This window comes from Paramisgurnus dabryanus, chromosome 5, assembly GCF_030506205.2.
Source record: "Paramisgurnus dabryanus chromosome 5, PD_genome_1.1, whole genome shotgun sequence".
Classification (NCBI taxonomy): Eukaryota; Metazoa; Chordata; class Actinopteri; order Cypriniformes; family Cobitidae; genus Paramisgurnus; species Paramisgurnus dabryanus.
The window spans coordinates 44250224-44266465 of NC_133341.1; the positions used below are offsets into that span (position 1 = coordinate 44250224).

General features: G+C 37.3%; 1 protein-coding gene across 1 annotated transcript in view; it reads left to right on the forward strand.

Moving 5' to 3' along the window:
• qsox2 (quiescin Q6 sulfhydryl oxidase 2) overlaps positions 1-13623 on the forward strand; it is an 18154-nt gene extending 4531 nt beyond the window's left edge. Inside the window, exons 2-12 of the mRNA XM_065284296.2 lie at positions 1507-1607; positions 1844-1892; positions 1984-2089; positions 2271-2361; positions 2565-2710; positions 2798-2941; positions 3743-3872; positions 7083-7205; positions 7606-7756; positions 7945-8133; positions 12505-13623. Of these exons, the coding sequence (XP_065140368.1) occupies positions 1507-1607; positions 1844-1892; positions 1984-2089; positions 2271-2361; positions 2565-2710; positions 2798-2941; positions 3743-3872; positions 7083-7205; positions 7606-7756; positions 7945-8133; positions 12505-13010 (1736 nt within the window). The 3' untranslated portion in view covers positions 13011-13623. The remainder of the gene's footprint in view (positions 1-1506; positions 1608-1843; positions 1893-1983; positions 2090-2270; positions 2362-2564; positions 2711-2797; positions 2942-3742; positions 3873-7082; positions 7206-7605; positions 7757-7944; positions 8134-12504) is intronic.
• Positions 13624-16242: the final 2619 nt, after the last annotated feature.

The window sequence follows — 16242 nt, forward strand, 5'->3', positions numbered from 1 at the left end:
TGCTGCGCATTCCCCCACACATCCCAAAACCCACAGAGTCCCCCCCTCAGGTGGAGAATAGATTCTCTTGATGGGCTCGAGTGCCCCTCTCCACTCAAACAGACAGTTTAATATCAGCTGGTGCTTTGGTGTTTTTATTCGTTTTTTAATTTTAGCTCCTCGCACTACATCGGTTTCATTTTTTGATGCAGAAGTATGAATGAAAAGCGATGTGTCGAGGCTACGTCGTAGAACTTACGCAGAACTAAACTGAGCCCTTCAGTCATGGTCAAGAGGTAGATACGCCGAAAGATTGACAGAAGCATGACAGAGGAAAAATGCTTTTGTTAATAAACTTTTTATTTCTCGGTTAATATAAGCGTGTTTATCATAGTAGGAGGACCTTACTGGTTCAAGGAAGTTTTTATTACATACTGCTGACGCTCTTCGTCATTCCTCTCCCTGCTTGTGCATTAAGCAGAGTACCCAGGATCATAATTGCTGCCATGTCTTTCTCATGCACTGCATGTTGTTCAGGATGTCTTGATTTTTAATGATAAATGAAACTTGTAATGCTGCTGCATTTATGAAGCGTGTGCACCTCTTATGGGGTACATACACACCAAACGCGAGTTGAACGATTTGCACGAGTAGATTACTTAAAAATACAATGCGAATGCAAATGACCCGAATTGCCGCGAAAACACGCGCTATTCGCCTCAAATGCACCTTTGCGCAAGTTGAAAATCTTGAACTCAAGCGAAAAATTAGTATGACACAAAGTTAAATCCCACGCGTAATCAAGAGCGAGCAATGCGATGCTACGCGTTTGGTATGTACGTAGCATTACTCTGTGTTGGTTGCTATTTGATCTAGGGCTGAAACCATTCATCGAGTTACTCAATTTACTCGATTACAAAAATTCCTTGAGGCAAAAATTCTGCCTTGAAGCCTCGTTAAATTCCTATGACGTGCACCATATGCGCAGGGATCTGATTCACACAGACCGTTGTTCAATGTTCAATGTTTTAAATAGTAAACATATGCACAAAAAAATTTATCCGATTAATCGATCGATCAAGTGCTTGATTAATCGACTACAAAAAGAATTGATAGCTGCAGCCCTAATTTGATCGCGTCATCAAAGGCCTCATAGTTCTGTAAAATGTATTCGGTATATTCACTTGTTTGGCCGAACACCGAAATTTGTTTTTGCTATTTTCGGCCGAATAATTCGGTTGCTGAACATTCTGTGCATCCGTAAATTAATTTGAACTTTTTTTGTAACATGTATTTTTCCTTCTGTCTCTTTTTGTTTATGATGTACTTACGCAGAAGCTCCAGTCAACTACATAAAATCTTTGTTAGCAACATGTTTAGACTGTTCTTATTCAAAATAATATCTCCTTTTACTAAAAAATCTTTGTTCAAGCTACTTTACTTCTTTTGTTGGCAGGTTATTATAAAGTTGTATTTTTTACAATGTAAGTGAATGTGTTTCTCTAAAATGTGTTTTTTTTGTCATAGACTGGTCACAGGCCATCCGTGTTGGAGTTCTGGACTGTGCTCATGAGAATAACTTTGATGTATGTAAGGAGTTTGGAATCCACTTCTACCCCACCTTTAGGGTATGCCGTCTTTTATATTTCTTCATTATATAAATGTAACACCTTAATCCAAACCAGGCCCAAAGCTAAAGTTAGCACAAGCTCTACCATGTGCTAACCAGCCTAGAAGATTTAATCTTTAACCTGATTTCTGTCTGTCTGAATACATTTGTGTTATGCTTGGTTAGGACACATCTAAAACTTGTTGTCTTTGATATTTAATTTAGAAATAATTTCATGTTTTTCTCCTCCTTTAGTATTTCAAGGCACATGACACCTCAAACGATCTTGGGAGGACATATCGAGGTGGGTTTCAAGTTTGCTCTGAGCACAATTTAAGTCTTTTTTTTGTTGCTCTGTGTGTTATATTCATTTGCGTCTTTGTTTTTACTAATAGGGCCTGACAGAGAGCTGCAGACAGTACGCCAGATGATGGTAAACTTCATCCAAAACCACACGAGACAAGACTGGCCTACTAACTGCCCTCCACTGGACCCTGCCAGGTGCGCCAAATACTACAATATTATCATTTTCCAGCTGTTCAGATCATCCTTTCATCACATACCGTTTCATTTCCAGCTATATTTGATGTCTGTTTTCATACTTTAAGAGCAGACCGGTTTCTAGACACAGGCGGAGATGAAAATACATTTTAGCAACATTAAATTGTCTTTATCTTTTCAGGTCTGAGGACATCCTGTCCCAAATAGGGATGAAATCAGAGCACTACACTGCTGTTATAGTCGAGGATGTAAACTCCTATATAGGGAGAGAGGTATGAAAAATAAGCCAGTTTTTTCACTTATTTCATCAAGAAATTAATTTAGGACAAATATTACTACTTGATATTAAAGTCAAGTGAAAGTGAAAAGTCGGTCTGTGTGGTAAGTTCAATTATGGCTGCACACTGATACATTGAATGTCATGGGTTCTTATAAAGATAGAAATATAATAATGCATTTTTAATCTTTTATCCAGGTCATTTTGGACCTGATGCCATACGAGGGTTTAACAGTGAAGAGGGCACTGAGCTCAGACAAACTTCTAATGGAGAAACTAGGACTCCATTCGGTTCCATCCGCTTATCTCTTCCACCCCAACGGCACGCAAACAGTCATGCATGTGTACGTGAAACGCTGCTTGTGAACTTGTTTTGTTGCGACTATCAAATTCAAGCCCCGTTGATGAATGATTATTCTTTACGTTAACAGTCAGAAGAAGCTGCGCTTTTTCTTCTCCTCCTTTTTGAAGCTTCTCCCGGGAGTACACAGAAAATACTCCACGTCCTCCCAGGAACATGCTCAGTCTACAAGTAAAAGACACGGAGCCCAGGTGGAGTGGAAAGACTTTACAAAGTGAGTTATATACAATAAGTTTCTGCAGTTCTGAAGATATAACAATGTCATCCCAACTTAATTCTTCTACTTTTTTACTTGTTGATGGCCTCATTTAAGGCACAAAGATTTAAAGGGATAGTTCAGCCAAAAATTTAAACTACCAAATTATTTACTCATCGTCATGCCATCTTGGATGTATATGGTTATATTTTTTAGACTAGCACAATCGGAGTTATAATGGAAAATGTCCTGAAGCTTTATAATGCTAGGAAATGGTGCTTTTGATTTGAAGCCTAAAAAATTCCATTCATCCTTCACAGAAGTCATTCACAAGGCGCCAGTGGTGTAATAAAGGCCTTATGAGGACAATCACTGCAATTTTGTAAGAAAAATGTTTTTATATATATATATATATATTATATATATATATAACTTTATATAACTTTATAAACTAAAATACTAGCTTACGGTAACGGCCCGCATGCGTTCACGAGAGAGTGCTTGTCCAACGTAGGACGTAGCTTCTCGTCTCTCTCGGACCATCTCTGTACTTCTTGTATGCTATGTCCTACAATATACGCTGGAAACACACTCTTTTGTGAGTGCACGTCAGCCTTCAAATCAAAGGCACCATTTACTGACATTATAAAGCTTAGTACAGCAAGGACATTCTCTATTATAACTCAGATTGGGTTTGTCTGAAAAAAGATAATCTTATACATCAAGGTTGACTTGAGGGGGAGTAAATCATGGGGTAATTTTCATTTTTGGCTGAACCCTTTAACCAGTAAGAATGTGTATAATAATGTGTTTGTCCAGGTCTGAGGTGTATATGGCTGATCTGGAGTCAGGCTTACATTATTTACTGAGGGTCGAACTGGCCAACCACAAAATCTTAGAAGGAGAAGAGCTGAAAATCTTCAAGGACTTTGTAACAGTTGTTGCCAAGGTAGTGCTTCAATACAACACAGCTTTCTCTTTAGCGCTTTTCCCGCCAGCATTTTTAAAAAAAGGTTGCCAGTTAGTGGCAGCATTTTTTATCATTTTCACAAAAGTTTAATGCTTTCCAGAAAATGTTCTTCTTTAAATATATAAACATTCAATATATTAAATGAGAGAACAGACCCTCTGATTTCAAACAAAAAACAAACATTTTATTCTACCTCTTAAAATTTGGTAGGTTTCTTCAAAAATATCACATTTTGAGCAAAAAGCTAAGAGAATTGAATTTTTGTGAAGAACTTTTGAAAGAGATCAGATTCAGAGCAATGATCAAAACATACACGGATTTTGAACTGTTTGGCCTAAGGGCATACTTCCAGGTTTTATAAGTTGAGTATCCACCTGGTGGAATATGAATTGCCGGATAAACTTGTAATTGGCAGGGAAGCGTTTTCGAGTTACGAGTTAACTTGTCAATGGTGGGGAAAGAGTTAAAGGATTAGTCAATTTTCTTAAAAAAAAATCAAGATAATTAACTCACCACCATGTTATCCAAAATGTTGATGTCTTTTTATGTTCAGTCGAGAAGAAATTATATTTTTTGAGGAAAACATTCCAGGGTTTTTCTCATTTTAATGGACTTTAATGGATCCCAACACGTAACAGTTTTAATGCCGTTTAAAATTGCAGTTTCAAAGGACTCTAAACGATCCCAAACGATGCATAAGGGTCTTTACTTAGGGCCCTATAAAATCTGTTTTATTTTTTCCCAAATTCCGTTTTATTTTTTCCCAATTTCCGTTTTGTCCGTTTTAATTTTTGCTTATTCCGTTTTATCCGTTTTAATTTTTGGCAATTATATTTTACCCTTTACTGTTATTTTAGTCATAAAAAGAGTGTGCCTTTAATGTTAATGATTAAAATGTAAATGATTTGGGGAAAAACTAGATAACAGGATTACTTAATGACTATAAAAGATGCATTTAGACACGCACATACACACGCGCGGGCGCACACACACAACTCAATTCAATGCATTGTTTAGTGTTGTTGCAGGAGGCTACAACAAGGTGTCAAAGCAGTGGTGCCTTCAGAAGTGCCTTAAACACATCAATCCAGTGGAACGCGATCCATATTTTATACACAATCGCTTGAAATGCATATAACTTTACAAACATACACAGGATAGTGATCTGACTTATGACAGCATGAGCACGCAGCTCTTTGCACGTGCGAGCGAAAGAGAGACAGAGAGCGGCGCCATGATGCAGATGATTATATTTTAAATGCGAGGGATAGTTTGTTTGCCTCAGCTCGCTTGAAATGCATAAAACTGAACAAATACATGAGGATTTGTGTTCGCACTTCGGACAGATGTGAGAGCGCGTGCACGAGGTGCAGTGAGACAGACGTGGATGAGCGAGTGCATGTATCTTTGCGCTCACCGTGAACAGAGTGTTGACAAAACTTACAAAATAACAGTTCTCCGATCACATAAAAGTCATGTGAGACCTGCTCGGAACTAAGTGCTTAGCGTCAAATTTCTTTATTTTTTCGCTGACGAAAGCAGAGTCGTGGAGAGCCGCTTCTCCATGGTTTCAGAGTTTCGGAGGGGGTCTGAAAACACGGGAGGGGGCATGTCGCCCAGATTTACTTCCCCTGGTCTGCATTTCCCACAGACATACGTTCGTCTCCCACACAAAAACATAATTTTATTCAAAATATGTAAAATTCCGCGAAATTCTGCGTTAATACTAGATTCCGTGTTAATTAGCCAATTCCGCGATTCCGTCCGCAATTCCGTGATCGCGGAAATTATAGGGCCCTATTTACTAGCGAAACGATTGTCATTTAAAAATATGCACTTTTAAACCACATCTTCTCATCTATCCGTCCTGTGACGTGCCAGCGCGACCTCACATAATTGCGTAATGATGTGGAAAGGTCACGTGTTACATATATGAAACACACATTTGCGGAGCATTTTAAACAATAAACTGACACAAAGACATTCATTAGTATCATTCCACATACAACAACGTCGGAACTGTCCTCTTTCTCCACACTTGTATACACTGGGGCGTAGTTTCGATACGTCATCTGTGACCTCTTGACATGAAGATGTATTACGTGATGACGTATTACGTGAGATCGCGTTGACGCGTCACAGGACCGGAGATGGACGAGAAGTTGTGGTTTAAAAGTGCTTTTTTTTGCCAAAATGACAATCGTTTCGCTAGATAAGACCCTTATGCCTTGTTTGGGATCGTTTAGAATCCTTTGAAACTGCAATTTTAAACTGCATTAAAACTGTTAAGTGTTGGGGTCCATTAAAGTCCATTAAAATCAGAAACATCCTGGAATATTTTCCTCCAAAAACAAAATTTCTTCTCGACTGAACAAAGAAAGACATCAACATTTTGGATGACATGGTGGTGAGAAAATTATCTGGATTTATTTTAAGAAAATAGACTAATCCTTTAATGTGCCGTTAGCACTACAACGATTTCAACCATAAACGGAATCGTTTTTATGCAATTTGGTTGTTCGTTTAGATGGTAGCGTCATTTTTTGGTCCTAAAAACGATTTTGAAGACAGGTTTCAAAGTGCCTGTTTTTAATAACGATGCATTGTCATCTCTGTATAAACCACGTTTACGTGAATCTTTTGAAACGGTGACTTCATGTGCACATGTTAATTCAGTCTACAGGCATGCCAGCAGTATAACCAAAACAACAAAATTGGCCTACAGGACTGAATTTGTGCTGCTCAAGATATTGAGTTTATTAACGCTTCACAAAAGCAAAATATTGTCACTTTATAGGCAAGGGTAACTTAGTTAAAACTTTCCTCATCATCTGTCTAAATAAAACAGCTTTATGATTTCATCATCTTGATTTTTTTGTATTTATCTCTCTGTAGACAAATGCGTACAGTATGTGTGTAAAGGCTTACCTTTACAAGGTAACATCGCCATCTAATGACCTGGCATCCTTAATACAGCATCTTTGCGGATCCGCTCATTTGTGTAAATGCAGATTTTTTTGATAGTGTTGTCTTGTGTACATAACATTTTTCATAAACGTTTTTCATTACATCGTTTTCATGTAAACATAGCCTAGGCTTGAACTGTTATCGCACTAAAGATGTTTTGCTAACTCTCACTCATCTTCAGCTTTGACGTTTCTGGGCTTTATTTGCTCTTTTTGATCTCAGTTATTTCCAGGTCGCCAGTCTGTGGTAAAACTTCTTGAGACCTTACTGGAGTGGTTAGTAAGTTTGCCTTTGGAGAAGATCCCCTATGATGCCATCCTGGACCTGGTTAACAACAAGATGAGGGTGAGACTGTTACCCATGTCAGACCACTGATGTTATTTGCTTGACCTTAACCAAGTCTTGGACTAGTATGACAGTATCGTAAGTTTTTAATAATTTCATGGGCTACATATCAACAACACATGCAAACCAGCATGACTATTCATGTGCCACAGCAAAATGAATAAACATGCTTTAGATTTTGACGTCAATTTGTGTTAATATTGTGTTAACTGTCTGTGGTTAGTTGTTCAACCACTGTAAAAACAATTGAAAAATAAAATTATGTAAATTGAATGGAAAAGGCACCAGGAAAGTGCTTTGATTCAATGATTTTGTTTATTGGGGCGGCAATTCTTATGCAAATTACAAAACCACCAATCAGTATGCGGTTTGACTTAACTCTCTTTGTGTTATGTCTCAGATATCCGGGCTTTACCTGAGTGATCGAGTGCAGTGGGTCGGATGCCAGGGCAGCAGTGTGACATTAAGAGGATATCCCTGCTCTCTCTGGACCCTCTTTCACGTTCTGACCATTCAGGCTGCCAGCCGACCCGATGCTCTGGCCAATACTGGTATGAGTCGGAAAATAAACCTGTCTTCGATCTTATCAGACGTAACTCAAGAAAATGAAACTGCCGTAAAGGCAGTCATGCATCATTTGCACTGAAGCGAATAGAGCATTTTTAAAATTCTTACTTCGGTGGAAACTGGTTTGTATTAACTTGTGGATAATTTCACACGATGCTCTTTTCCCTCTCAGGGTTTGAAGACGACCCGTTGGCAGTGCTTCAGACTATGCGTCGTTACATCGGGACTTTCTTTGGATGCCAGGAGTGCGGGAAACACTTCGAGGAGATGGCGCAAGAGTCAATGAACCAGGTCAAGTCTGTGGATGAGGCAGTACTGTGGCTCTGGAGGAAGCACAACCAAGTTAACGCTCGACTGGCAGGTAAGACTGCATGTTCAATAGATGCAGGTCAAATGTGAAGCAATAATGCAACACATCATATCTGCTAACTACAAACTATTGTCCTGAATATAAGACAAAAAAAATTCCTCTCAATTAACAGTATCATCTTATGTTCGAACTCTAGACAAATACACGTCCATCATACCGTACACAAGCAAAAATACGGTAGGTGGGCGCTTAATACCAGTCCTTCTAGAAAAACGCAGTTTTTGTGATTGTTGCGGGCAAAAATTCAATCATAAAAAAATGCGATTGAATATGCGGGATATTTATGCAATTTTATGCGATGAAATTGCAGGAATTTGCAAAAACTGTTTGCAGCTTTTCAATGATGTTCACGTCGCGTAATAACATCACTTCATAACGTTCCCATGGCAACAGGGCACATGGCTGCGCTTGTGTGACATTTTCCAACTTTCTGCTAAGATATATGTGACTTATTGCTATGAAAATGGGGGGTTTATGAAATCATGCAAGCCCTGCATATTTTGCTGGTGGAAATCTGCAACTTATGCGGCGTATTTGAAAAATGCAGCCTCCACCTATATATGCGGACTTTGGCTGATTATGCGTTGTATCATGCGATTGCATAATCACATTTTTCTGGAGGGACTGAAATACATGTAAACAAGTTCACCTGGGTTGAAGCAACCTGATAAACTACTGTTATATATGTAAAATATTAATAGGTTATGTGTTTTTTTACAAGAGAGACAACCTAGGGTAATTGTTATTAAATCCAGTTGGACTACAGGTATTAAAAGGTATTGAAGAATGTGGGGTACCAAACTGATGAAAAGTTTTTTTACATTAAAGCATCTTTGTAAAAGTCAAGAGTTTGGGAAAAAAATCCCAAAAGTACACTTTGAAAAGTGGAGGTTGAATTATAATCAGGGTCATCTTATATTTGGGACAATACGGCAACTGCCTGATCCTGTTCATAAGTGATGCAGTTATTTACAATCATAAATTAGAAGTACAGCCTGAAGGAAGACAAAAGGAGGAATGGAAATAGTAGATGGGAAAGATGGATGTGAAAGTCAGGATGCAAGAAGGAGGTAAACGGGAAAATTTGGGTAAACAAAGATGGATGGGAAGTAAGACTGGAAGACATATGGGAGAGGTTAGAAGAAAGATGGGAGACATGATAAAGAAGGATTATATAAAGGAAGAGAAAAGATCAGAAAACAAGAAAGCAACAAAACCAAGGAAACAGAGGAATGAATGAAGGAAGGTAGGATGGACAGATTGGATGACAGATGGGAAAGGTGAGAAGAAAGATAGGAGAGAGAAAAAAGAAAGAAAGGGAGAAGGATGGGAAGAATTATATAAAGGAAGAGAAAAGAAAGCTGGAAGAAAAGTTGGAAAAACTACAGCAAGCAAGACAGCAACAAAACAAAGGAAGGTAGGTTGGATTAAATGATTAAGGTAGGAAATGGAGGAAGAAAGTGTAAGGAGGATAGAAATTAAGAAAGAAAGGATATTAATTAAGCAAATTAAAGGATTAGTCCAATTTCTTAAAAAATAAAAATCCAGATAATTTACTCACTACCATGTCATCCAAAATGTTAATCTATTTCTTTGTTTAGTCGAGAAGAAATTATGTTTTTTAAGGAAAACATTCCAGGATTTTTCTCATTTTAATGGACCCCAACACTTAACACTTAACAGTTTTTTTCAACAGAGTTTTAAAGGACTCTAAGCGATCCCAAACAAGGCATAAGCGTCTTATCTAACGAAATTGTCATTTTTGACGAACAAAATAAAAAATATGCACTTTTAAACCACAACTTCTCGTCTATCTCTGGTCCTGTGATGTGCCAGCGCGATCTCACACAATACGTCATCACCTCAAGAGGTCACGGATGACGTATGCGAAACTACGCCCCAGTGTTTACAAGTGTGGAAAGAGGACCGTTCCTACATATGTCGAATGGTAATAATTAATGTCTTTGTGTCAGTTTATTGTTTAAAATGTATGTTTATTGTTTCATATACAGTCTTGTTCAAAATAATAGCAGAACAATGTGACTAACCAGAATAATCAAGGTTTTTAGTATATTTTTTATTGCTACATGGCAAACAAGTTACCAGTAGGTTCAGTAGATTCTCAGAAAACAAACAAGACCCAGCATTCATGATATGCACGCTCTTAAGGCTGTGCAATTGGGCAATTAGTTGAAAGGGGTGTGTTCAAAAAAATAGCAGTGTCTACCTTTGACTGTACAAACTCAAAACTATTTTGTACAAACATTTTTTTTTTCTGGGATTTAGCAATCCTGTGAATCACTAAACTAATATTTAGTTGTATGACCACAGTTTTTTAAAACTGCTTGACATCTGTGTGGCATGGAGTCAACCAACTTGTGGCACCTCTCAGCTGTTATTCCACTCCATGATTCTTTAACAACATTCCACAATTCATTCACATTTCTTGGTTTTGCTTCAGAAACAGCATTTTTGATATCACCCCACAAGTTCTCAGTTGTATTAAGGTCTGGAGATTGGGCTGGCCACTCCATAACATTAATTTTGTTGGTTTGGAACCAAGACTTTGCCCGTTTACTAGTGTGTTTTGGGTCATTGTCTTGTTGAAACAACCATTTCAAGGGCATGTCCTCTTCAGCATAGGGCAACATGACCTCTTCAAGTATTTTAACATATGCAAACTGATCCATGATCCCTGGTATGCGATAAATAGGCCCAACACCATAGTAGGAGAAACATGCCCATATCATGATGCTTGCACCTCCATGCTTCACTGTCTTCACTGTGTTCTGTGGCTTGAATTCAGAGTTTGGGGGTCGTCTCACAAACTGCCTGTGGCCCTTGGACCCAAAAAGAACAATTTTACTCTCATCAGTTCACAAAATGTTCCTCCATTTCTCTTTAGGCCAGTTGATGTGTTCTTTGGCAAATTGTAACCTCTTCTGAACATGCCTTTTTTTAACAGAGGGACTTTGCGGGGGATTCTTGAAAATAGATTAGCTTCACACAGACGTCTTCTAACTGTCACAGTACTTACAGGTAACTCCAGACTGTCTTTGATCATCCTGGAGGTGATCATTGGCTGAGCCTTTGCCATTCTGGTTATTCTTCTATCCATTTTGATGGTTGTCTTCCGTTTTCTTCCACGTCTCTCTGGTTTTGCTCTCCATTTTAAGGCATTGGAGATCATTTTAGCTGAACAGTCTATCATTTTTTGCACCTCTTTATAGGTTTTCCCCTCTCCAATCAACTTTTTAATCAAAGTACGCTGTTCTTCTGAACAATGTCTTGAACGACCCATTTTCCTCAGCTTTCAAATGCATGTTCAACAAGTGTTGGCTTCATCCTTAAATAGGGGCCACCTGATTCACACCTGTTTCTTCACAAAATTGATGACCTCAGTAATTGAATGCCACACTGCTATTTTTTTGAACACACCCCTTTCAACTAATTCAACTAATTGCCCAATTGCACAGCCTTAAGAGCGTGCATATCATGAATGCAGGGTCTCATTTGTTTTCTGAGAATCTACTGAACCTACTGGTAACTTGTTTGCCACGTAGCAATAAAAAATATACTAAAAACCTTGATTATTCTGGTTAGTCACATTGTACTGCTATTATTTTGAACAAGACTGTATGTAACACGTGACCTTTCTATGTCATTACCCAATTACGTGAGGTCGCCCTGGTGCGTCACAGGACGGGAAATAGACAAGAAGTTGTGGTTTAAAAGTGCATATTTTTAATACTTTCGCTAGATAAAACCTTTATGCCTCATTTGGGATCATTTAGAGTCCTTTGAAACTCCGTTGAAAAAAACTGTTAAGTGTTGGGGTCTATTAAAGTCCATTAAAATGAGAAAAATTCTGGAATGTTTTCCTCAAAAAACATAATTTCTTCTCGACTGAACAAAGAAAGACATCAACATTTTGGATGACATGGTGTTGAGTAAATTATCTGGATTTTTTAATGATAATGGACTAATCCTTCAAGTAAGAAAATGAATGAATGAAGGAAGGGCATGGAGAAAGGAAGGAGGTAAGGAAGAAATGAAATGAAGTAATGAATAAGGAAAGAAAGAAAGAAAGGAAATGGTGGAATTGAAAGGGAATGATGAAAATAAAGGAAAGACAAGAAGATAGACAGTAAAGAAATAGGGAGAAAGAAAAAAGACAAAAACATAATGCCAGGCAAGAAACCTGATAGACAAAAAAGAAGAGTGAAACAGACAGATTGTATTGATCCACAAGCAAACCGTATTCAGATTCTCATGACTAAACTCTTAATCTATAATAAGCTGCCTGTCATATGTACAGTATGAAACGTCATCCTTACAGCGTATTTGCCATTCTTTATTCAGGGGCAATGAGCGAGGACCCCATGTTTCCCAAAATTCAGTGGCCAACTCCTGACCTCTGCCCTACATGTCACGAAGAGAAAGAAGGCCTGCATGTCTGGAATGAGGAGATGGTGCTTGCGTTCCTCAAACAGCATTATGGTGCTTCTAACATCTCTCCAAAATACACCAGCAGCAGCCAACCAGAGCCAGTCCCTCCAGCTCCGGAAATTCCCAAAGCCGCAACCAAACCGAACAGCAACATTCACCTCAACCAGAACTTAAACTCATCTCCTGAGAACGTTCCTAAACATATGAAGAGGACTGACACCGGTGGTAATAAAGGAACGGGGGTTCAGATCGAACCCAGGTCAGGAGTGACGTTCCTGGGTCTGGGCTTCTCCAGCGTGGATATGAGTCTTTGCGTGCTGCTATACGGCATCTCGTGCGTGTTTCTCATGGTTATGTTTTTCTTCTTTCGCGTTCGCTCGAAAAGATGGAAGTCTAGAAACTATCGTCCCTTCGTTTAGCGACCAAACACTGGCGTTCAAACTGTGGATAAAGTGAATGTAATATATTGAAGCCCCTGCCAAGTGTTGAAGAAGACTTTTAATTTATTTGATTTCTCATGTTTGTATAACTGTGTGTGTGTTTTTTTTCTTTTTAAGTATTTTGTAATGAAGAACTTTGAGTTGTTCAGCTTATTCATCGGGCCAAGTTCTGTGAACGAGCACCTGTTTCGAGTATTTCTCAAACCTCAACAAACGAGAAGGATGATTTACCATGATAAACTATTTTAGTATTCTAAACTAAAGTTAACCTAGGTCAAAAATATATTTTTATGGACTATTATACATTGTTTATAGTAATTTTTTATTGAAATTTTAAAAAGATGTACATTTCTCTCAGAGTAAATATTACTCTGTAAGTCCCATATTTCTATTTGGCTTTAAAAAAGATGTTTTTTTTCAAGATTTGTCCTCTCGCTGAAGATAAAGCCCTGACACGTATAACACTGCCTCATCAATGACCAGATATGGAGAAATTCTTATATTGTTTTAAAATGTGCCATTTAAAACAGACAATGATTACAATTCATGAGTTTTGTTACTGTAATGTTTTATTAAAATGTGCTGTGATTTATGTTTGTTCTTTGTTTTTTTAGTTCACCTCAAAAAGAAGAGAAACTATAGTGTCAAATTATTTTATTTATCTGAACTTTGGAGGGTTTGAATATGATATTGGTTTTTGTGAGTTTTATTTGGCAAAAAGGATTGTTCATTTGTTCAAGATAAGCTTAGCCTGGTTTATCCCACATGAAAAAATAAACTTTAGTGTATTTACTATAGTAAATTTGAATTGTTTTTGTGTTTTATTAGCTGTATTAATTACTTTTGTAGTAATTACAAAATGTTTTCAAGGGTGGTTTCCCAGAGAGGGATTAGCTTAAAGGGACACTCCACTTTTTTTGAAAATATCATTTTCCAGCTCCCCTAGAGTTAAACATTTGATTCTTATCATTTTGGAATCCATTCTGCTGATCTTCGGGTCTTGCGCTAGCACTTTTAGCATAGCTTAGCACAATCCATTGAATCTGATTAGACCATTAGCATTGTGCTAAAAATAACCAAAGAGTTTGGAGATTTGTACTATTTAAAACTTGACTTTGGTTATTTTTTTAGCGCAATGCTAATGGTCTAATCAGATTCAATGGAGTGTGCTAAGCTATGCTAAAAGTGTTAGCGCCAGACCCGGAGATCAGCAGAATGGATTCCAAAATGGTAAGAATCAAATGTTTGACTCTAGGGGAGCTGGAAAATGAGCATATTTTCAGAAAAGTGGAATGTCCCTTTAAGACAGGACTAGGCCTTTGTTTAATTAAGAAATATAAGTAGTTTTAACAACCATGCCTTACTAAAAACATTACTTGTGCATTTTCAGGCAAAACAAAGGGCAGGGATGTATTTTAAGATATCAGTGCAAGTTGTTTTCAGTTTGGACAGCTCTTGCATATATATTTTAGTCTAGGACTAGTGTAATCCATATCCGGGAAACTGCCCCTTAATGTTTACTCTAGTATTCTGTAGGATCAACTATAGTGAATTGATTATCTATACTGTATTATACTTTATAGTAAGGTTCAGAAACTATAGTTTATTTGTACAGTTTACCATAGTAAATGTACTAAAGCTTGGGTCTTCAACAGGGGTCCATGGTGGTATGACTGGGGGTCCTCCAAATATTTTTTTTAATTCTTTTTTTTATTAAATTAGGTGTCAAACTAAATTGAATTGAGTGGCTAATAATATAAATGATAAAAACTGTTAAAATCTATTCAGTAAATTACAAATGTTTTGTAGTGTGTTAACGCTATGTAACTGTGTATGATGATTTGTGTAAATAAAGTATGCCATTATAGTTTTAATTTGATTATATTTACTATGGGCCTTTGCTCTCTTCTCTATCCATTTAAGGGGCCCTTGACCTCAAAAAGGTTGAAGACCTCCGTACTAAATTCCGTAATCTCCATACAATATGTTTTCATGTGGGATGAAACATTTATCAAACAAATTAATGATTTGTTAGTCTTACATTGACTAAAATGTTGAATAAGTTGGGAATGCATTTTAACCAGTTTATCAAAATCTCAATTGAATAAAAGTCTTTTATAAAGTCATTTGTGACCCTGGAACACAAAACCAGTCAAAAATTGCACGGGTATGTTTATAGCCATAGGCAAAAATGCATTGTATGGGTCAAAATTATATTTTTTATTTTATGTAAAAAAAATCATTATTAAAGGGACATTCCACTTTTTTAAAAATATGCTCATTTTCCAGCCCCCCTAAAGTTAAACATTTGATTGGAATCCGTTCAGCTGATCTATGGGTCTGGCGCTAGCACTTTTAGCATAGCTTAGCATAATCCATTGAATCAGATTAGACCATTAGCATCGCGCTAAAAAATAACCAAAGAGTTTGGATATCTTTCCTATTTAAAACTTGACTCTTCTGTAGTTACATTGTGTACTAAGACCGACGGAAAATTAAGATTTTCTAGGCAGATATGGTTAGGAACTATACTCTCACAGTCCTTGATTGTTACGCCAGAATAAGAGTATAGTTCCTACCCATGTCTGCCTAGAAATCGCAACTTTTAATTTTCCGTTGGTCTTAGTACACGATGTAACTACAGAAGCGTCAAGTTTTAAATAGGAAAAATATCCAAACTCTTTGTTGTTGTTTTTGCATGATGCTAATGGTCTAATCAGATTCAATGGATTATGCTAAGCTATGCTAATAGTGGTACCGCCAGACCTGGAGATCAGCTGAATGGATTCCAAAACGGTAAAAATCAAATGTTTAACTCTAGGGAGCTAAAAAATGAGCCTATTTTTAAAAAAGTGGAGTGTCCCTTTAAGTAATGTTCCGTGAATATATTTTGTACATTTCCTAGCATAAATATATCAAAAAATTTATTTATCATTATATGTGTTGCTAAAGACTTTAGCTGGACAACTTTAGAAGCGATTTTCTCATATTTTGATATTTGCAACCTCATATTCTAGATTTTCAAAAAGCTGTATCTCGGCCAAATATTGTCCTATCCTAACAAACCATTAATCTATGGAAAGCTTACTTATTCACTTTTAGATGTTGTATAAATCTCCCTTATGACTGGTTTTGTGGTCCAGGGTTTTTTTAACTAGGGTTTGATCATGTTTTAAATAATTTTGGTTGCTGTAAAGAGGTTTTTGGCAGA